The sequence below is a fragment of the Python bivittatus genome, unplaced genomic scaffold (assembly GCF_059951505.1).
Source record: "Python bivittatus isolate LINGU-HERP-01145 unplaced genomic scaffold, Pbiv_v1 ctg000220_np1212, whole genome shotgun sequence".
NCBI lineage: Eukaryota > Metazoa > Chordata > Lepidosauria > Squamata > Pythonidae > Python > Python bivittatus.
The window spans coordinates 14529686-14547497 of record NW_028277048.1 but is presented as its reverse complement, the minus strand read 5'-3'; the positions used below and the strand labels follow the sequence as shown (position 1 = coordinate 14547497).

Sequence of the window (17812 nt, the reverse complement as noted above, 5' to 3'; positions counted from 1 at the left end):
AGAGGGGGGTTGGCCATCTCTTTCATTATGTGTATGCTCGTAAGCTCAAATTGGTTTACGAGAAATCTCAGAAGCAACTTGCATTCAGAGCACAGCCAGATTGCACCATTAATTTAAGAAATGTAGCGGTATTGGGGGTCTTCAAACCATCATTTGGGATGATGTAGCTTGGGCCTGATTCACACCTGCAGCATGATAAGATGCCGGAAGTGGTAGGAAGGAGTGTACCACTTCAGACTGCTGAGAGGATACTCTCCCATGTAGATAACAGTAAGAGAAAACTGGGTACAGCAGAGAGAACATTTCTAATCCAGGTTTCTTCCTCCTTTTGTGTAAATGTAAGGGAGCATTTTAAAAAATTATTTTCCCCCGCCTTCGAGACTGTTGCTTTCTTATCCTCATCTCATTGTACTTCATATGTGGACAAACAGCTGTTACCGCTACCAGTCAAAAGGCACCTGCAGCTTTTCTGTCTTGCCCAGCTTAATGGAAGGTTACAAATGTGACATCTGAGTCCTCTATAAAATTCCTTGAATGAGCGTCCATTTGGGCTGCACAGCGGTCCAGATTCAAAAAGGAAAGGGTGATTTGGCGTGTGCAAGGGTTGTTCATGTGGCACATGTTGGCACCTCCTTAGACCAAACATATCTTTTCCTAAGATGGCGCAGCAGCTGTGCAAGCCCAGGGAAAGATTCAGCTTCTTTAAGGAGTCACTGAGAGATGTAATAGAAGTGTCCTGTGGCTGGGAATTGCTTTTTCCCCTTCAGATCCAAATGGCTGCAGAGTCCTACAAGACACGCTTTGCTTAGAAGCAAGCTTGATGAGCTTTGTAGTTCAAGAAGGCCATGGGGTCAACAAACGATAAGCGGGGAGCTAAGATTTGGAACCGATTTTCCCATGCAGAAGTTAAGCCAACGGAGATTTGCTCTTTCTTGTCTTTCAGCTTCTCAAAAAGATCAAGCGTTGTGACCGCAAGAGCACAGAATCTGTAACGGAAGAGAAATGTGCTGTCCTCTTCAGTGCCAACATTTGCCTGGGGCCCAACAAAACCAAATTCCACTTACAGGTACCTATACCATGTGGGAGCTGTATTATTATTATTATTAGGACTGGAGTTGTCATGTGCTGCTGATATTGGTTTATTGTTTCCTTGACAGAGGGATACAAATTGGTTAGGGAAAGCCTGTGAAAAGAACCAAATACCACTAGTGCCGTTCTCTGTGCTTCTCCCTCCCTTCTTGAGCCGTTTGGCCCCGGAGACCTAAATGGGGTGGAGAATTCTAGTCTGGCAACAAGAAGATTCCACGGGGCAGTACCACGATTAATTGATTGGATATATGATCCTTTTTTCCCATGGGAATTTCCTCCCCTTGCCCCAGGGTTCTTTCAGTAGAACTTTACAACACCAGTGTTTTCAGTAATGGTATAATTAATCATGCATTAAGACCAGGTTCCAACAACAGATGGACAGCTGGCTGTCAGCCCAAGTGGGCCAGAAATTTGTATGAGTTCCAAACAGATAAAATCAAATTTCACAGCAGAATTAGAGGGGCTGGAGTAAGGATCTGAGGGCCTTTTTTTAACAACAACAACAAAAAAAAATGGGCTTCACAGGATTTAGTATGGTATGTCTCCATATTGCATCACCTTCCCCGCCTTGTATTGAATTGACCTTCACTGCAAGATCCATAGGTCGGATTTGAATACCCTGCTTTTCTGAAAGAATCGAGAGCTTATGGAAGCTGAGATAAGTAGAGAAAGTTGGGAAAAATTGACAATTAGGCGGATCCTATCCTAAACCCTTTTGTTCAATATGGTACAGTAAGGGAAGGCTTCAGGTAGCTGGCCCTCTCTTTCATGCCATCACTTCTTGCCCCATAGTTGCCCTAAAACTAGTTTAGGCTGACTTGAGTCCTGCACAGAAACACTCCTGCTGGGAGCTAAGGATAGATCTTGAGGTATAGATCCACTTTGGGTTCTAAGGTGATCAGTCAAAGAGAGATGTGAAGGCTCAGCTGTAAAGAAAATCATCATCCGTTAACTACAACTTTTTTTCACTCCTTCTGTTCTAGGTTCTGTCGCTGCCCGTTGTGGTGATTGTCCATGGAAATCAAGACAACAATGCCAAAGCTACCATCTTATGGGACAATGCTTTTGCTGCTCCTGTAAGTGGCAGATGCAGGCTGAATTGCAAAGCTCTGCTAATTATTAGGGGCAGAATTAAATGTAGACATTTAGTTATTAAAAGGGTAGGTTTTTTCACTTTCCTTAGGGAAGGGATTGGGAACCTGTGAGTCTCCAGAAGCCCAGTCCAGCTCGTAAAAAGGATGTTAGGAGCTGTTCAGCAACCTCTATCTGGCCGCAGGTTCCCCATCTCCAGCCTAGAGCCTCTCCGTTCATAATGCCAGTAGAATAGGATCTGGTGGGGCAGTGGGATTTAGAGCCCATGATCAGGATTCAAAACATTCAGGGTGACATTCATACTCAGCTATGAAAATCACTGGATGAGTTTAGGCCAATTGTGTCTTAGCCTGACCAATGTCTTAGGGTTTATGTGAGAGTCAAAGGATAGCAGAGATTGGGGAAAATCATGGACACTGCCAAAACTTCTCAAAGGAAAGTGGGATATAAACTAAAATTAATCCCTGCCGTTTGCAAAATCTGAGAAACCTGGGGCCATGTACAGTGGCTTCTCACTCCACCATTATTCCAGTTTCTGGAAAGGAAACTCTTGACATAGACTTTCTCCATGTGGCCCAATGGCTTTTCATATTTCAGGCTGAACTGTAACATGGAAACCTAATCATAGCTCCATTGGTATAAACCGGCTAACACATATTGGTAAGGCAGTGAGAAACCAAGGTAAGATTTAGAGTTTCTGTTCTTAGTGAGGGTTATTTTTTAGTACCAGATCAGCTTTGGGGGAAGATAGGATATGGGGTTCTGTTGTCTGCTATAGTTTATAGTGTGATGTTGTGTCTTTTATTCTGCTCCAGGATCGCGTTCCCTTTGTGGTGGCTGAGCGTGTTAGCTGGAAGGCAATGTGTGAGACTCTCAACCAGAAGTTCCTTGCTGAGGTGCAGACCACGAAAGGTCTACTCAAGGAGCATTATTTCTTCTTGGCCCAGAAGATCTTTGGTGACAACCTCACCAGCCTAGAGGAATTCCAGAGATGTCATGTGTCTTGGTCCCAGTTCAATAAGGTCACTCAATGGCTTTTGTTAGAAGGGTGATATGATAGCTTGGTGGGCTTATAAGGTCACTATCATCTGCATCTCATACTCACCTTGCAACTTATAGGAGATGCTTCCTGGTAGAGGATTTACATTTTGGCAGTGGTTTGAAGGCATTCTTGACCTCACCAAGAAATACCTGAAGAACTACTGGTCTGACAGGTAAGGAAATGAATGGATCAAACCAGGATGCATTAGATAACATAGTGGTTAAGGTGCTGGACTAGAAACCAGGAGACTCTGAATTCTGATCAGACCTTAGGCACGGAAACCAGCTGGGAGACTTTGGGTCAGTCACCATCTCTCAGCCTAACCTTTTACGGTTAAGAGGGATACAGGCAGTCCCTGTGTTAAGAACAAGATCTTTCCTAAGTCTAACTTTAACTTGAATGTATATGTAAGTTGGAACTCGTACTTATGAATGGGCTGCTTGTTACTAAAAATGGCAGACGGTGTTCTTCCTTGAGCCAATGAACCACTGAAACCACATGTAAAGGTATGTGAGAATGACCATGGGAGATGGGATGAAGAGATGCTACCTAGAGAATGGTCAGATAAGAGAGAACATAGCCTGCAGCTGCATAGTGGGTGGAGCAAGAGGCTCAGAAGGGGCCCTCCCTAAGTTATTGGGTTCTAAAGGTGACGGCAGGAGAATTGTATTTTCAGACCTGCAGGATTCTGTTAATGTAGCTTTACGATAAAGTAAAATTAACTTATCTGGTCATGTTTCCTGTCTGGTCTACCTGGTAAGGATGATACCGCACAATGTTTTCATGAACCACTGAAAACAGGGTGTATATTAAAAACGCATGGCTTCAGCGGTTCTTGAAAACATTGCATGGCTTCAGCGGTTCATTGGCTCAAGGAAGGAGAATACTGTCTGCCATTTTTAGTAGTAGGCAGCCTGTTTGTAAGTGTGAGTTGTCCATAAGTTGGACATTCTTAACCTGGGGAGTGCCTGTATAAATAAAATAAATAGTTTTAGGAAACAGGATTGGGAGTGAAGGTCTGAAAACATAGCTTGTTTTCCTCCCAATTTTTTTCAGTATAAGAAAGCATATTTATTTTCCATGTCATTTGAATCTTAATACTGGCCCACACGGATAGTCACAGAATAAGAAAGTTCAGCTATTTTTTCCAATTTCACAATCATGGGGGTGCACTTTTTCCTTTCAATCATTACTACAATTCTGTAAGCCCTGCAGTGTTGATTATTGGTTTTCTCCTTTGTTTTTCCCTCTGTCTCCCTATTTTGTTCATGCAGACTGATAATGGGCTTTGTCAGCAAGCAATATGTTTTCAGTTGCCTGAGCAATGCACCAGCTGGGACTTTTCTGCTACGTTTCAGTGACTCCGAGATTGGTGGCATCAGCATTGCCTACGTCACCTACCTCCAAGATGGTATGCCTTTGTGTAGGACAGCTCCATATTTACGGAGCTGAAAGCAGTGGAAATATGTTCTTATGTCTCCATTAGATAGGTGATCTGCATCTTCATCACTTCGATGAAATCCTATTAACTTTTACTTGGAAGTAAGCCTTGTTGAAGTTGAAGCTGATGACGATGATAATAATGATGATGATGATGATGATGATGATGATGATGATGATGATGATGATGGTAATTTTACATGCCGCTTGACTCCCAGTGACTCTGGGTGGTTTACAATTATTAAAACATTTAAAAAACAGAGAACAATACAAAAAAACCCCCCATGAAAACAGCACAAGACAAATGAACAACAATGGCAAAGAAAATAAACCCAGAGGGCAACAGAAAGGAAGAAAGGGGCATCAGTTGTCCTCTCCAAAGGCCTGGATGAAGAGCCAGGTGTTTAAGGCCCTTTGAAACACCAGCAGGGTGGGAGCCATTCAAATTTTGGGTGGAGCCTTATTCCAGACAGCAAGCGCTGCTACAGAGAAGGCATGCTTCTGGAGTCCTGATAGGTGGCAATGTATAATTGATGGAACCCAGAGTGTGCCAACTCTGCCAGATTGAACTGGTTGGGCAGATACTATGGGAGACAGGCAGTCCCTCAAGTAACCAGACCCTTTGTCAGGTAGGGCTTTATAGGTAGCAACAAGCATCTTCATTCGCACCTGGAAGCAAACTCGCAACCAGTGCAGCTCACAAAGCAGAGGTGTTACATGGGCATACTGAAGCCTGCAGATGAAGTTTTTAAGCAATAAGTATGTTCCTGAATTAAAAGTGGGAGACAGAATCATACATCTTTGATGGAGGCAGGCTTGGAGATGAAATAGTATTGGGAAGATAGATGGAATATTTCTCCTTTTTTTCCCCTCTTGGAATATATCCTAAGAAAAGACTGGTGAATTTGAATCCTAACCTAGCTAAAGTTAATAGAATCACATCACGATTGGCAAAATCTCAAAAGACGTGCGCAGTCCTCGTTCAATTAAGTGTCTGTGATGTTCTAAAATATGCCTGAGCGATCATCCCCTGCAGTGTAAGATGCCACTGAAGGAAGGGCCTCCATTTTAAGTCCTGTTGTCTTAGTCAGTGGCTCTTAGTCAGCAGCCTACAAATGAAACCACAAGAAAAAACATGACTTGTGCACATTCAGCTACTGATCCTCTGTCAACAGTACCCTTAATTCTACTTGGAGTGATCACCACAGGTTCAGACTGTCTTTCATTGTCTCTTATCATAAGCAATGTTTTATTAATTTATTTAATTCAATATATATGAGCCTGACTCCAGACTGAGTCTGGGCAGTTCACAATATAAATGTTCTGGATTGGCCTTCTCCAACCTGGGAACTTGATGTTTTGGGATTTTCTTTTTTCAAGGTGATTGGAGAAAAGTGATTGCTACTGGTAGGCATTCTAAGAGGTGGTGTGTGTATGTTGTTTCTTTGGTCAATGAGTGGTGAGGTTTTTTAGAATGGGTGGGCAAATGTTGAAGCAGGTGTGGCACTGGACTACACTCCAATCAGGAGCAGGAAATCCACGTGGGGCTAGAATGGTGTGACAAACCACAGAGGGGCACCAAGAAGGAGACAGTAGCCAGCCTATAGTGAGGAGACAGATCCTTGGGTTGGACAGCTTCCCATGACTCACCTGCAGATCCTAGCATGGAAGCAGAGGAGGTCCAGTCACTGGTCCACCATTCTGGAGATTGTGTGGGCTAGAATTGCTGCAGCAGGAACGTTGGCAATTGGAATATGCCAGTCTTCCAGCAGGAAAGGACATATTGTAGCAACTCTGAGAGAGGACCAACTCCGTTTGGGCCAACCCAGGTCAGCCACCATATACAGTGGGGCAAAAAAGTATTTAGTCAGCCACCAATTGTGCAGGTTCTCCCACTTAAAAAGATGAGAGAAGCCTGTAATTTTCATCATAGGTATACCTCAACTATGAGAGACAAAATGGGGAAAAAAATCCAGAAAATCACATTGTCTGATTTTTAAAGAATTTATTTGCAAATCATAGTGGAAAATAAGTATATGGTCACCTACAAACAAGCAAGATGTCTGGCTCTCACAGACCTGTAACTACTTCTTTAAGAGGCTCCTCTGTCCTCCACTCGTTACCTGTAGTAATGGCACCTGTTTGACCTTGTTATCAGTATAAAAGACACCTGTCCACAACCTCAAATAGTCACACTCCAAGCTCCACTATGGCCAAGTCCAAAGAGCTGTTGAAGGACACCAGAAACAAAATTGTAGACCTGCACCAGGCTGGGAAGACTGAATCTGCAATGGGCAAGCAGCTTGGTGTGAAGAAATCAACTGTGGGAGCAATAATTAGAAAATGGAAGACATACAAGACCACTGATAATCTCCCTTGATCTAGGGCTCCACGCAAGATCTCACCCCAAGGGGTCAAAATGATCACAAGAATGGTGAGCAAAAATCCCAGAACCACACGGGGGGACCTAGTGAATGACCTGCAGAGAGCTGGGACCAAAGTAACAAAGGCTACCATCAGTAACACACTACGCCGCCAGGGACTCAAATCCTGCAGTGCCAGACGTGTCCCCCTGCTTAAGCCAGTACATGTCTGGGCCCGTCTGAAGTTTGCTAGAGAGCATTTGGATGATCCAGAAGAGGATTGGGAGAATGTCATATGGTCAGATGAAACCAAAGTAGAACGTTTTGGTCTAAACTCAACTCGTCGTGTTTGGAGGAGAGAGAATACTGAGTTGCATCCAAAGAACACCATACCTACTGTGAAGCATGGGGGTGGAAACATCATGCTTTGGGGCTGTTTTTCTGCAAAGGGACCAGGACGACTGATCCGTGTAAAGGAAAGAATGAATGGGGCCATGTATCATGAGATTTTGAGTGAACACCTCCTTCCATCAGCAAGGGCATTGAAGATGAAACATGGCTGGGTCTTTCAGCATGACAATGATCCCAAACACACCGCCCGGGCAAGGAAGGAGTGGCTTCGTAAGAAGCATTTCAAGGTCCTGGAGTGGCCTAGCCAGTCTCCAGATCTCAACCCCATGGAAAACCTTTGGAGGGAGTTGAAAGTCCGTGTTGCCCAGCGACAGCCCCAAAACATCACCGTTCTAGAGGAGATCTGCATGGAGGAATGGGCCAAAATACCAGCAACAGTGTGTGAAAACCTTGTGAAGACTTACAGAAAACGTTTGACCTCTGTCATTGCCAACAAAGGATATATAACAAAGTATTGAGATGAACTTTTGATATTGACCAAATACTTATTTTCCACCATGATTTGCAAATAAATTCTTTAAAAATCAGACAATGTGATTTTCTGGATTTTTTCCCCATTTTGTCTCTCATAGTTGAGGTATACCTGTGATGGAAATTACAGGCCTCTCTCATCTTTTTAAGTGGGAGAACTTGCACAATTGGTGGCTGACTAAATACTTTTTTGCCCCACTGTATATGGTGGCTGACCTGGGTTGGCCCAAACGGAGATGCTCCTCTCTCAGAGTTGTGCTCATCTGGGTTTCAAATGTGACAGCTATGAACCCAGGATGAAGGGGTGGGGTAGCAGATGTTACACAGAAGGCCCTAACAGCTTTCGGAGGCACTGTGCTGCAGGTAACTGGATGCAAGACTCTGTGGTTGAAGTGGGGCTCCAGGGCAGAGTTGGATTTGTTACTGATGTATTGGCCTCCCTGTTGTATAGCAACATCCCTGCCTAAGCTGCTCAATTCTGTTGTTCTGTTGGCAGTAGAATATTTCAGACTAATAGTCCTTGGAGAGTTCAATTTGCCTTCATGTGGCAGAGAATCACAAGAGCAACCCAGGGGTTCATGGCCATCATGACAATCATGGACCTGTCCCAGGTAATTGAGGGCCCAATACCGACAGGTGGTCACATGTTAGATCAGGATTTGTCTCAGGGCAATTGCAATGTGATCTGAACATGGAGGACATTACCATCAGTCCTTTGTCATGGACAGATCACTTTTTGGTTGTTTTTCAGCTCACTGGCTGCTGCCCCCTCCCAGCCAAGTAATGGATCTGGATAGATTTCAGAGGAATCTGGTTTTTTTCCTGGGGATCTGGTGAGCAGTTTCACTGAGGCCTTAGTCACCACCTGGAATGGGTGGGTGTCAATGGCCTTAGGTCAGATTGCTTCTATATGGCTTCTCCCAGTTCATTGATTCTGGGGGTTTCACTGGTTTTCTGAGGAGTTCTGGAGGACAAAAGAACAGAAGAGGCTCCTAGAGTACTGTTGGAGAAAGACAAAGAGTGAATTATGACCAAGCACATGTAAGAGCCCAAATTAGGGATTACATCTAAGTGGCAAAATGTACTTATTTTTCTGCTCTCATCATGTCTGCAGAGAGCCAACCTATAGTCCTTTTTAAGATGACCCATTCCCTTCTGGGGAAGAAAGGGTCACAAGAACATGTTCAGGACTGGTATGAGGAATACTTTGGGCTTCTGACAGATAAAGTCACTTGGATCCACTCAGAATTAGACTCCCAACTAGGCAAATCCAAGCTAATTGAATGAGAGATGTCTTGCTCTGTTACCTGGAAAGTGTTTGCTCCTGTAACTCCTGAGGAAAAATACAGGGTCATTGAGACTGTTAACATGGCCACCTGTCTTTTAGATCAATGTTGTTCCTGGCTAGTGAAGGCCTCCCTAAGGTGGTTGGGAAGATGTAGTAAATGCATCTTTATGTGAGTGGATGGTTCCACCTGCCTTGAGGTGCATCTCCTCCTCAATAAGTTGTAGCTGGATCTAACAATTCTGGGCAGTTTTTGTCCAGTCCCCAATCTCCCCTGTTTAAAGAAGGTTGCTGAGAAGGTGACCAGGTTACAGCTTGAGAAGGCCTTGGAGGAAATGGATCATCTGGGTCCTTTTCAGTTGGGCTTCAGGGCAGGACATAGTATGGAGACAACACTGATCATACTTGTTGATGGTCTGTGGCAAGGCCAGGATGGAGGTGATGTGACTGTCCTGATTTTCCCTGATTTCCTTTTGATACCATTAATCATGGTATCCTACTGGATTGACTGTATAGATTCAGTGGGAGGCATAGTGTTGCAATGGTTCTCCTTTCTCCACAGCTAGTTCCAACTGGTGTTGATGGGAAAGAGATTCGAACCTGAGTCCCCTGATTTGGATGCCCCGGGACTCGACAATCTCAGCCCTCCTGTTTAAAATCTACGTAAAGCCACTGAGTGTGGTATTCATTGACATGGGGCCTGGTACTGTCAGTATGCTAATGATACCCTGCTGCCCATCTCGATCCCAAGTCAACTGAGTGATGCTGTTAAGGTCTTGTCCTAGTACTGTTGAGATCTAAAAGGGAGGAACAGATCTGAGCTTAACCCAATTTGTACGCTGCCCAGAGTTGGGCAGTCTTATAAATTTAAATCAACAATTATAAATAGGATTCCCAGGCAAAGGCCAGACTGACTGGGAATCTGATAGATGCAAATCCAACCCATCTAGATGTTGGGGGTGGCTGCTCTGGATCATAGGTATACTTTTTTGTGTGTGTGTGATGGGCTCACATTTTCATTCCTTCATGGGCTGTTTTCTCTTCCTTTGTCTCAGGTTCCACTCAGGTGGAGAACATCCAGCCGTTCACGGCAAAGCAATTGTCCATTCGTTCATTGGCTGACTGTGTTCTGGATCTCCCACAGCTCCATATGCTTTATCCTAACAGGCCCAAACATGAGGCTTTCAGGAGGGACTACAACAGTGAGTGGTGGGGAGAAGGGCAGGGGAGAAGATGCTCGATATTTTACAAGGCTCTGAATGAGCTGTTTCTTTCCTGTTCCCAACAGGCAGGGGCAGAATTTAACATTTGCTGGAATATATCTGGTTGAAAGTCAAGTTGAAGGAGGGAGGGTTGATGCACAGGAAGATGGAAAAAAGAGGCCTGACAGCAGCCACAACAGGAATTCTCTTATTTAAATTATTGATTTATTTTAAAATTTTCTTTGCACTTACTTTCATCCAAAAGGAGATTTCCTGCCAATATACAGCAAAATCAGAAATGCAATCGAAATAGAGCAGTACAAACTAAACAATAAGAGATTAAAATGGCAAGACATAATTTTTTTTCAGTTAGTTAAGGAATTTAATTTACATTCAGAATTCCCAAAGCAAAAGCTGAAAAGAGAACAAGATTGGCACCACGAATACTCCTCTAAGAAGTTGAAAATTGTTTTGCCACTACCAAGAAGGCCCTCTGTTTTAGAGATTATAAATCCATTTACTGTGTATATGGACTATAGCAAGAGGGCCTTCACTGATCAACTTTCTTTTTATACTGAGTTTTGGTTTTTTCACTGACTTCATATTTGTTCAGATATATGTAGTAAAGAACAAGGTTAAACTAAGTTTGAAGAAAAGAGCAGCAGAATTAAACAGAGAGGAAAAAATTCTATGCAGATACTGGAATTTTAATCTGGTATATGTATATGTATTTATTATATATATCTTATGCAAGGGCAAGATTCTATATGTCCCACAATCAAAATAACTAGAAATGTTTGGAAAGTTAAATGCAATTTTGGTGACTGACTTAATTGGAACTTGGCAGCTTAATATGCACATCAGAAGTTGATGATCCACTTGTGTAATGCTGGTCTTAGTTCAAGAAAATTATCAAAATATAGTAGAAAATATGTATTTTGACAGAACATATATTAAAACTCTGCAAGCAGAAGCAAATTTTGGCAAAGGTTTTTATAAATCACAAAGTAATGTAAAAGTGGGACAAACAAGAATGGATTTATAATAAACACATATAAAATGTCATGGACCAGATAAGGGTTGATTTGTGTCTAATTGCCCTCCCCAGTTCCATTTTGCATCCAAGACAGAGCAAACTTTCAGCAAATCTGCAAGTTTTCACACATAAACGTACATAGTTCAAGTCACAATGATGGGCAATCAAAGAAAAGGTGTGACTTGCAGAGCAGGTAGCTACTGAGGTCAGGCAGAGCTTTTGCTGTATGAATCAGAAAATGTGGAGAGACTCATTTTTATAGATAAAAAGTAAGCCTTTTTTTTTTAATGGCTCAGAACCTGCTTGGAGATTCTAAAGATAAGGCAGAGCAGGTCACATGATAAGTTCATCTAGTATTTGGATGGTGGCTCCTAAGTTGAATTCCTGCCTGGACTGTTTCCAGTGTCCTTATATGTGAGAACTTCTGTGAGACATTGGATGCATCAAACCCTTAACTCATGCCTACAACCCAATCTGGTTAGTTCCCAAATATCTTGGGACTCTACCTTCCAAAATTCTGCAATTGATACGCTGGAAGATCCCAGGCCAGGAACAGCTGCTATAGAGGGAAGCAACTTCTACTGAGGGCTTCCTCTTGTTGCAAAACCTCCTTGAAATTGCTTTCTGTATGAAAAATATAAACTCATTTGTGTGTTGAGAGGCTAAAATGTGGTCATGTTTCTTCCCACAGCAGAGACACGAAAGAACACCAGCAGTTACGTCCCAGCCAGATTAACGATAACTGTAGACACGTGAGTGTGTGAATTCTCCAACTTTTTTCCTCTTCTCTTAACATTCCTTGGGATTGGGTGCAAATATCTTGACAATCTTTTCCTAACTAACCTCTCCAGTAGTAGACAGTGAATTCAGATCTACCTTAATGTAGATCTGCTGAAGTGAAGGGAAGGTTTGTAAAGCACTTCTTCCTGCCTTTCAGCCATGTCCCTTTTGCCCTTAACATTCTTCCATGGCTATCTTACTGGACTTCCAGTTTGGGCTGCTTGTCTCTCTCTCCCTTCTTACCATGGGGAATGGAGCCCAACATAACATCATAAAGCTGTTGAAGGAAGCTAATGGATAGCATCTGGGTAGGTTTTTATTGTATGCCTCCCAGAGTCACATTCATGAGATGGGCAGCCATATAAATTTGATAGATAGATAGATAGATAGATAGATAGATAGATAGATAGATAGATAGATAGATAGATAGATTTTATCTTCTCTCTCTCTCAGCCTTGATTTTATCCTATTGGTACCATTTTGAACAAGGCAGGGGAAAACAGATCAGATGTGTCATCTTTAGATCAGGGTCTGTAAAAGTACAGGAAGTGACTGTGGCCTCACAAATGGATGTTCACATAAACTGTGTTTAATTTCAGACCCTGCACATTCCCGACGTCAATTCAGAATCCAGTTGACTCTGTGGGCAGTTCTAATGTGAATCTTGCAGTCCATTCTGATTCAACCTATCATGAGTAAGTATTGACTTACTGGTTAATTGCTGAGAATCCTACCATTGTGTGTATGTTATATAATGAACATGTATCTATGAATGTAATGGTATGTGAGAAAGACCTTGAGAGGTGGGGTGAAGAGATGCTGCCTAAGGGAGTGGTCAGATAAGAGAGGACATAGCCCAAAGTTGCATAAGGGCTGGAGAAAAACGCTGAGAAGGGACCCTCTCTATCTTCTCAGATTGTAAAGGGGACAGTGGGAGATTTGTACTTTCAGACTTGCAAGATTCTGCTAATCTAGCCTTACAATTAAGTAGGATTAGCTCATCTGGCCATATTTCCTGTCTGGTCCACCTGGGAAGGCTGACAATGAAGGGGAATGCTCAGGAAGTCTCTCAACATATTCCAGTGCCTTTTACATTGCATGAATTAAAACAAGTATTCTGTGGAAGAGTGTGATATGAAATCTGGATGGTATTCAACTTATTCTAAAGGTGCCTTCACATTGCCCCCATTTTTTGCCCTCCCAATCCTTGAGGCTTGTATCTTGTATCTTGAAGCCCACTTGTGATCAATTTCACTTCTTCAACATTGAAACGTTGGAGAATGCTGTTGAGGCCCAAGTCTGAGTTACTCTCGGTCCTGGAGGATGAAAATTCTCTCCTTCTCCCTCTCACACCAAAGAAGGGAGGAGAATAAATTGCTATTACTTCTCCTATCCCATCCATATTCTTAGTTTACATTGTGCACAACTACTTGGTTATATGAAAAAAAAGGAAGAGAAGAAAATGGAGCAGTTGCTTTGAAGAGGAGCTGCAAACTCAGGAGACAGGTTGAGGAAAGATTTCTCAGCAATGGAGAAGGATCCACCTACAAGTTCTGCAAAGCTGCTGCCCTGCAAAAGAATAGAACAGTTTCAATTACTCTCATGTGGAATAAAAAAAAAAAAGACTCAGCTCCCAGGCAGAGCCAACACTGTGGGATCAAGTCCACAGCTCTTTCTGAACTTCTGCAAAGCGATATGGAGAAAAAAGAACCCTGAGATGTAGCTACTTATACAATGCTTCAAAGTAGGACTGACGTCAGCATCAGTGTCTTCTCTTTGATTTTATGAAAGGGGAATTGGGATGTGAAAATGCTGTGGTAGGTTTCTTTTTTGGTAGTGCTGACGTGTATCTTGACATGTATAGTTTTGATCTGAAGCAAAAATGCTGATTAATTCAATCTATGTGTAGAGAGTAAGGAAGATGATCTTGTGAGAAATATGCAGGAACCATTACCTAGGCAAAAGGGGCTGAAACATTTTTTTATGTCCAGAACAATGAGATAACATTTGGAAGCAGCTCAGGCAGACTGGAATATAAGAAGGAGGAAGAAGTATGACACAATAAGACTTGTAAGATCGATGTCAGCTCCTCTAGATAGACCAGACCAGGAAATCAACTCCACAGGAAGGCTAAAACTACCTTTATTGAGACTGGCTATAATAATATCTTGTTGTTCTGAATTTAAAGATGTTTCAGCCCCTTTTGCCTAGGTAACAGTTCCTGAATATTTCTGTCAAGGTCATCTTCCTTAGTATCTCACTATGTCACAGGTATAGGAAATTAGTGACTGGATCCCCTCATCTCTTTTATTTGCTAAAAGTAGTGACTCAGAGGGTGAAGGTGGACGTTGGCTGTAATGTGAATGAGAACAGATGTTTCATTTCCCCCCCCATATTAATTTGACAATGCAGCCCCCCTGCTCTTTTGTGCAAATGCGTGCATCTCCAATGGTGTATCAATTTTTTTAGGCTTCAGTGATCGGTGATATTGAAATACAATGAATCTCTCTCCCTGCTTTGTAAAAATGTTCCCAATTCTGCTTCAGACCTGTGTTAAGGAAGGACATGGGTGCATAGATTTGGAACTCTGCTTGATTTGGGTGGAAGGGGAGACGCTTCAGAGGAAATGTGGAATAATTAACCACTTTCTCCTGTGCCTGTTGTTTCTTTGCTGCAAAAGAGAAGAGCAGAGAAATGACGCCTAGTGTTTCACTAAATTCCACTGACTAATAGATTGGCCTTATTGCATTACTGATTTTCAGAGTGATTATAGATACATGTAGAAGAGGAAGTTCCTGCTTCTTCAGAAAATAGATAAGGTCAGATCTCAGGAGAGTTTATTGAACTTTATTTGGCATAATTTCTTGCCAAGATATAAACCTGTGTAATCAATAAGCACATGATGCTTAAATATTATAACTAGAACATTGTTGATTTATAAAATATTTGAAATAATTCCTTTAGGGTTTTTGCCATTTGTTCAGTGGCTCACAGTAACTTGAGCATAAATACAGGTAGTCCTTGACTTACGATCATTCGTTTAGCAATCATTTGAAGTTACAATGGTGTTGAAAAAAGTGATTTATGATCAGTCCTCAAACTTGCAACTGTTGCAGCGGCCCTCTGGCCACATGATTAAAATCTGGGCATTTGGCAACTGGTGTGTGTTTACGATGGTTGCAGATGGTTCTCAGAAGGGTGAGAATTGAACTGGGTCATGTGATCACCATTTGTGACCTTCCCAGCCAGCTTCCGACAAGCAAAATCAATGGGGAATCATGTGATTCACTTAATGACCATGGTGATTTGTTTAATGACCACCATAAAAGTGTCATAAAATTACATGCAGTCACCTGACACCTTGCTTAACAACTGCACCACTTAACGATGAATGTTCTGGTCCCTATTGTGGTCGTAAGTCAAGGACTACCTGTAAATTATAGCAAACAATGTAGTCCCCATACTAAAGCCAGTATTGCATAATAGTTTGAACCTGGAACAAAGAAAGATTAAGTTCAAATACACGCTTTGCCATGAACCCCAGTTCCATGGACGAGTCACTGGCTAGGTTCACATATTGCAGTATGCAATGTGGGTTGCTTGGTTTTGGCTTAGTGCAGCATGTGAATCCAAGCAATGTGATCTATAAACCTAGCTCAGTCATAGTGCCTAGGTCAGCAGTGCAATTTCCTGAGGCATCATGATGTCCATGGCATCTTTAAATGGCATATACAGAACTCCCACTTTAAAACAAAAACAAGGCTGAAATCTTGTGAATTTATCACATTTCCTAAGTTTGTAGCATTTTCCCATGAGATCTTGAAAGATGTGAAGGGTGAGAATTGAACCATTTATTTATTTGGCTAGTTTGCATACCTTGGCATCACGCAAGATAAAACATGGTGCCTACTGTCTGAAAATGTTATATTATATTATGCAAAACCCACTATACTGGTTAACCATCATTAAACAACTCCTGGCTAAGAGTGATATGTGAACCTCAACTCTCTTTCTCCCCAGCCAACCTCTCTCAGAAGAGTGGTGTGAGTATAAAAAGAAGGGAGGAGAACCATCTAGACCAATGTTTCTCAACCTCAGCAACTTTAAAATGTGTAGACTTCAACTCCCAGAATTCCCCAGCCAGCATGCTGAAGTTGCTGAAGTTGAGAAACACTAATGTAGACTGTCCTAAGTCACTTGAAGGAAGAACAAAGTAAAAATGCAATGAATAAAGTATGAAGGTAGGATTTAAAAAAACAAAACAATGCAACCAGTAGGTAAAAATAAGTAAAGATTTGTTGCTATACCCCCTAGGTCTATATGTTTATTTCCACACACTTGATAGAATATTGGGATTATTCTGACCAGTATTTGACATAGCCTTCCTCTGTGTTTGCCACAGCCAGCCAGTGATGGTTCCATCATCTATAGGGACATCTCTAGCCAGCAGCACAACGTATGGAAGCTCACAGTTACCACTGTAAGGATCCCTGGCCGAGCAGGTCCCTTTCTCTTTTGTTTGTCTGTCTCAGAGAGGCGGGGAGCAGGGAGGACACTGACTGAATGTTATACAGGTAGTTCTCACTTAATGACCACAATTGGGACCGGCAACTCCGTTGCTGAGACATGGTTGTTAAGCAAAACATCATGTGACTGTGCCAGACTTACAACATCAGTTCTGTTGTGGTTGTTAAGCGAATCACCCATGGTCATTAAGTGAGACATCACATGACAGCGACTTGCAATTTTACTGCCGGCTTCTCTATTGACTTTGCTTGTCAGAAGCCAGCTGTGAAGCTCACACATTGATCACATGACCTTGGGATGCTGCAACCGTCATAAATGTGCACTGATTTTGAAGCACCCAAATAGTGATCACGTGACCATGGGACACTGCGATGGTCATAAGTTTGAGGACCAGTCATAAAGTTACTTTTTCAGTGCTATTGTAACTTCGCACAGTCACTGAACAGCAGTCATAAACCAAGGACTAGCTTACTTGGATCTCACCAAGAATAGAAATACCCAATCCAGCAAAATGTAGAGAGCTGGCATGATATATAAAAAATGTTTATTAAATATGCAATATGAAAGCAATAAAATAGCTATTTGCCCAATATTAATATCATACATAAAACCCAAGGCTAATTTAAACATAATTGGTTAATCAAAAAAAGCACATTTATATATTGTATTAACTGAATGCAAGTTGGCTTCTTCATTGTGGGATTGTGGGATTGGGCAATAAACATATCAACCCAAACTATCTAGAGAGCAAAGACCTTAGTGTCATTTTCCATTTCACAGGTCAATTGGCTTTGGATCTTAAGTTAGTACTTTCTGGCAATGTTAGGATTTCCTGTTCCACTTTTCAGTGTTTAGAGCTGCATTGTGTCTACTCTTTCTTTCTTCTCATAGTGAATTAATGACTTGCTCATACCCTTTGGAAGATGCTTCACCCCTTGGTCCAGTGGATTCATACCCCATGTGCCAGGACATAGAGATGCCAGACCTCTGTATGTCCAATGAGGACACCATAACATACCCAGGGAATCATCAGCTCCATGTGCTGGAAGACCCATTAAGGTGAGTGTAGATGGC

General features: G+C 42.2%; 1 protein-coding gene across 2 annotated transcripts in view; it reads left to right on the top strand.

Moving 5' to 3' along the window:
* STAT6 (signal transducer and activator of transcription 6) overlaps positions 1-17812 on the top strand; it is a 61732-nt gene that overhangs the window by 40132 nt on the left and 3788 nt on the right. Inside the window, exons 11-20 of one of the 2 annotated variants that reach the window (XM_007430700.4) lie at positions 944-1066; positions 2073-2165; positions 2997-3203; positions 3301-3395; positions 4498-4634; positions 10249-10395; positions 12123-12183; positions 12811-12906; positions 16614-16691; positions 17630-17797. In XM_007430700.4, the coding sequence (XP_007430762.1) occupies positions 944-1066; positions 2073-2165; positions 2997-3203; positions 3301-3395; positions 4498-4634; positions 10249-10395; positions 12123-12183; positions 12811-12906; positions 16614-16691; positions 17630-17797 (1205 nt within the window). The remainder of the gene's footprint in view (positions 1-943; positions 1067-2072; positions 2166-2996; positions 3204-3300; positions 3396-4497; positions 4635-10248; positions 10396-12122; positions 12184-12810; positions 12907-16613; positions 16692-17629; positions 17798-17812) is intronic. The other variant, XM_007430701.4, reaches the window with a different exon arrangement.